This window comes from Silene latifolia, chromosome 11, assembly GCF_048544455.1.
Source record: "Silene latifolia isolate original U9 population chromosome 11, ASM4854445v1, whole genome shotgun sequence".
Classification (NCBI taxonomy): Eukaryota; Viridiplantae; Streptophyta; class Magnoliopsida; order Caryophyllales; family Caryophyllaceae; genus Silene; species Silene latifolia.
Genome location: NC_133536.1, coordinates 21,575,859 through 21,579,290, shown reverse-complemented (window position 1 = coordinate 21,579,290; position 3,432 = coordinate 21,575,859). Strand labels below are relative to the sequence as shown.

General features: G+C 36.4%; 1 protein-coding gene across 1 annotated transcript; it reads right to left on the bottom strand.

The window, feature by feature from the left end:
* Positions 1-858: 858 nt before the first annotated feature.
* LOC141613028 (germin-like protein) lies at positions 859-2,097 on the bottom strand. The gene is made up of 2 exons (XM_074431768.1): positions 1,925-2,097; positions 859-1,628 (listed from the first exon to the last, which is right to left on the bottom strand). The coding sequence occupies exons 1-2, from the start codon at positions 2,046-2,048 to the stop codon at positions 1,075-1,077; spliced, it is 678 nt and encodes a 225-aa protein (XP_074287869.1). The 5' UTR covers positions 2,049-2,097; the 3' UTR covers positions 859-1,074.
* Positions 2,098-3,432: the final 1,335 nt, after the last annotated feature.

The following is a 3,432-nucleotide window of genomic DNA, read 5'->3' as shown; positions in this document are numbered from 1 at the left end:
TTTCCCGTGGCTATGTCTTTGCCACGGCCACTTGCGTCACGGAAGGTATTCCCGTGGCCAAATAATTTAGCCACGGAAATTTAACACTTGCGCCACGAATTTAGCCGTGGCCCAAGTGCTCATTTGTAGTAGTGAATATTTACCCAAAGTGTCACTTAATGTCCACTCAAACCTCAGTATGCTGTTACTCAGATTCGAACATCGGACCTTCCAAAAAACTAACACTTATTCAATATTATCTAACCATCAATGCAAGAAAGTTTATATGCTAAAGTCAAGTGATTAAAGATAATATTGAGTAATTGTTGTCCAAGTTAAAACACATTTATTACTCTTAACATTAAATATGTAATTTTAATCCCCCTAATAAGTTACCACTTTATGCTTGGTATTATGGTAAATTGGTAAGGGGTGTGAGGGACTGATTTTAGATCGCGTATTCTATTCCCATCAGCTACACCTGTCTATTTTTTATTTTATTTTTTATTTTATTTTTCTGCTAAGTCGCCCAGCCGTTGAGCGTTTTGGCCTCAAGTCGCTCTCCCACTTAGTGACCTTAACCTTGAACCTAGCATTGCCAAAACCGAGCCTACGTGAAACCATTTTGGGTTATTAATTTCAAAGCCACCCCATTTCGTTAAATTGTTTGTTTATTAAACTCCATTTTGGAAAAAAATTATGTTATTTGTGCATCATGTTCATTCAATTGCATTTTGAGGATCTATGAAATAACCCTTTTTTTAAGCTTGTTGGACTTTCTGCCTCATTTTCAATTCTTGATAATTTTTAGAAGGATGCTGGCTTTGTGCCTTCATTTTGTGACTTCTTGGACCATGAATACGACTATAAAATAAATACCGAAAAAAATAAAACTTAAATAATGAAAACATTGAATTACTCCTTACAATATATCTCAATATTTCTTACTTTGTATTTATTCCATATGCTGAATTAATAATTATTATATATTATATACTCCGTATAAGAGTATTTTTTTATTACTCCGTGTGCATTAAGCCAATAATTTTAGATAGTATATGATTGTAATAATAGTCTCTTGTAGTCGTTCTTAAATTATGCGCTCATCCCAAAATGAGACTGAAGGGTCTTGACCACATTAGCATCCAACTGGAAGGCCTTGGCTAGAACATCGACCGAGATAGGTGGCTGTGATCCAAACACAGCGTTGGCAATCGTAACAACACCCGGGTTTTGGCTGCTCAACCCAGCAATAGCCACAGCAGGGTAATTACCAACATTAAATTGAAAGTGAACGAGACCCTGTGGAAACACGAAAACATCTCCTTTGTTTAACACCTTAGTGAACAATTTGTTTCCGCCACCTGCAAGGTTGGATGTGACAAACCCGACATAGAGGGTTCCTTCCAAGACCGTCAAGACCTCAGTGGCACGAGGGTGGGTGTGAGGTGGATTGAGTCCGTATGGTGCAAAGTCGATCCTAGCCAAGGATATACCAAGGGTGTTGAGACCAGGTACTTGCATTGCTGTAACCATTGTGACATTGACTCCCAAGTTGTTGGGCTTCCCGGGTACGTCTAACCCTTTGTAGAAAAAATCGTCGGGTGTTGCTTCCATTGGATTCATGCAAAAAAGGCCATTCACAAACACTAGAAAGAAACAAACTTTAGTCGGAAATTAAAGTACGAATGAAATATTCAATTATTGAAAAGATAACTTTGATATTTAATCTCTAGAAAATTAAGGAGAAAAATGTATTTATGCATGCAATGATCGCTACTATATATGGAACTCATATGAATGGTTTAAGTGTTCATAATTTTTCGAAGTATTACGCTATGATGTATACAGTATATGTCAAAAACTTGTACGTCAAAATTGAAAATAAACGACTTGAATAAAATTGGACGAGATTAACAGAAACATATTAAGGGAGAAGACGTACGTGCTTCCTTAGGGTCTTTAACTGCGACGCAAAAATCTTGAAGTTGGGTCGGATCAGTAGCATAAGCCACAAAGGAAGTGAAGGCCATAAGTGCCAGAACAACAAAGGTGTTATGGTGTGCCATTATATTCTTGCTATACTTAGCTTTAGAAAGAAGTAGTTTGTAAGTAAATTGTGATGAAAATTGGCATGGGTAAAATGAGCTATTTATAGTTGTGATAGTTGTGATACTTCAACTGTTGTTAGTTTGAAGTGGTCACATAGCATGGCCATGGTCGTACTATTGGTAACTACATTTTCAAACTTGATGACAATGTTTGGTATCCTTTTAAAAACTTGATTGCGTAATTAAATACGACATCTTGTATGTTGTTAGTTTGAAGTAGTCACAGAAATTCTCACTTTAGATGGACATTATCCGTCTAAAACTGTAGACAGATAGTGTCCCTCTCATAAAATAAGAGTGGATAGTGTCCGTCTATAATGAGAGGGATTGTTAAAGTCACTAATACTGCAATTAAGGATGGAGAAATAATTGGGTATTGGTGGTAGACTGGTAGGGGGAGCATCGGTCCAAGACCAACCGGGCCGTACACCGAAATCGTGGATTTTGTGGATCGAAGACCGGACCTAAAAGTTTCGGTCTTGAATCGGACCAAACCTAAAATATTCGGCCAGGTCCAATCTTACACCTAATTGGACCGAAAACTATAATTTATCACTGATAATTATGCACTAATTAAATTTAGTTTCGTCAAATCAAACACAATAAATAATCAAACTATCATCAATTTAAATAATCATTGATATTGAGTTTGTATTTATTTTAAAGGTAAATTAGTAAATTATTTCAAAATTACTAAGATTAAGCTTAAGAAAAACATCGAATTCGGTCTTTTGGCCGGGACCTAAAATAACCGGTCTTGGACCGGAACGGACTGAAACCCAAAACCTAAAAAAATGTGGACCGAGGACTGGACCTAAAAGAATTCATTCCGGTTTCGGTCCAGACCAATGGTCCGTCCCGGTCCATTTTTCCAGTCCGAACCTAAAGTTGCTCAGCCCTAATTGGTGGTCGAATGAACCTAGATTTAATTGCGAAATCGTTGAAGTTGTGAGGGGTCGTGTTAGAGTATTAGATCATTGATTAAGGCTCAACTATCATATTAGCAAGCACAATGACATTTGTGCGATGGGACGTGTTAGAATATAAAACTAATCATGGACTCCAACCATAAGCTTAAGTTTTTTATTATGTTCTTCTGTTAAAAATTAAAAATTATATCTTGGCGACTCTACCGCTACCATCTAGGGGAATCAAAGTATATAATACATGTATCTGCCATTTGGATAATCGATAGTAAATTTAAATAAATGACATCTTAAAATAGTAACTTTTTTTTTAATGAGTATTCCCCGTTCCAGTCAATAGTTATTTAGGCTTGCTTTATTTTCCGCTCGCAAAATAAAGAAAGCGTAAACTATTCCTTAGAAGAGATGAAGTAATT

Coding starts and splice junctions, on each gene's coding strand:
- LOC141613028 (XM_074431768.1), bottom strand. CDS start 2,048: ATGGCACACCATAACACCTTTGTTGTTCTGGCACTTATGGCCTTCACT. Junction 1,629..1,924: donor TAAAGACCCTAAGGAAGCAC/GTACGTCTTCTC, acceptor GTTTCTTTCTAG/TGTTTGTGAATGGCCTTTTT.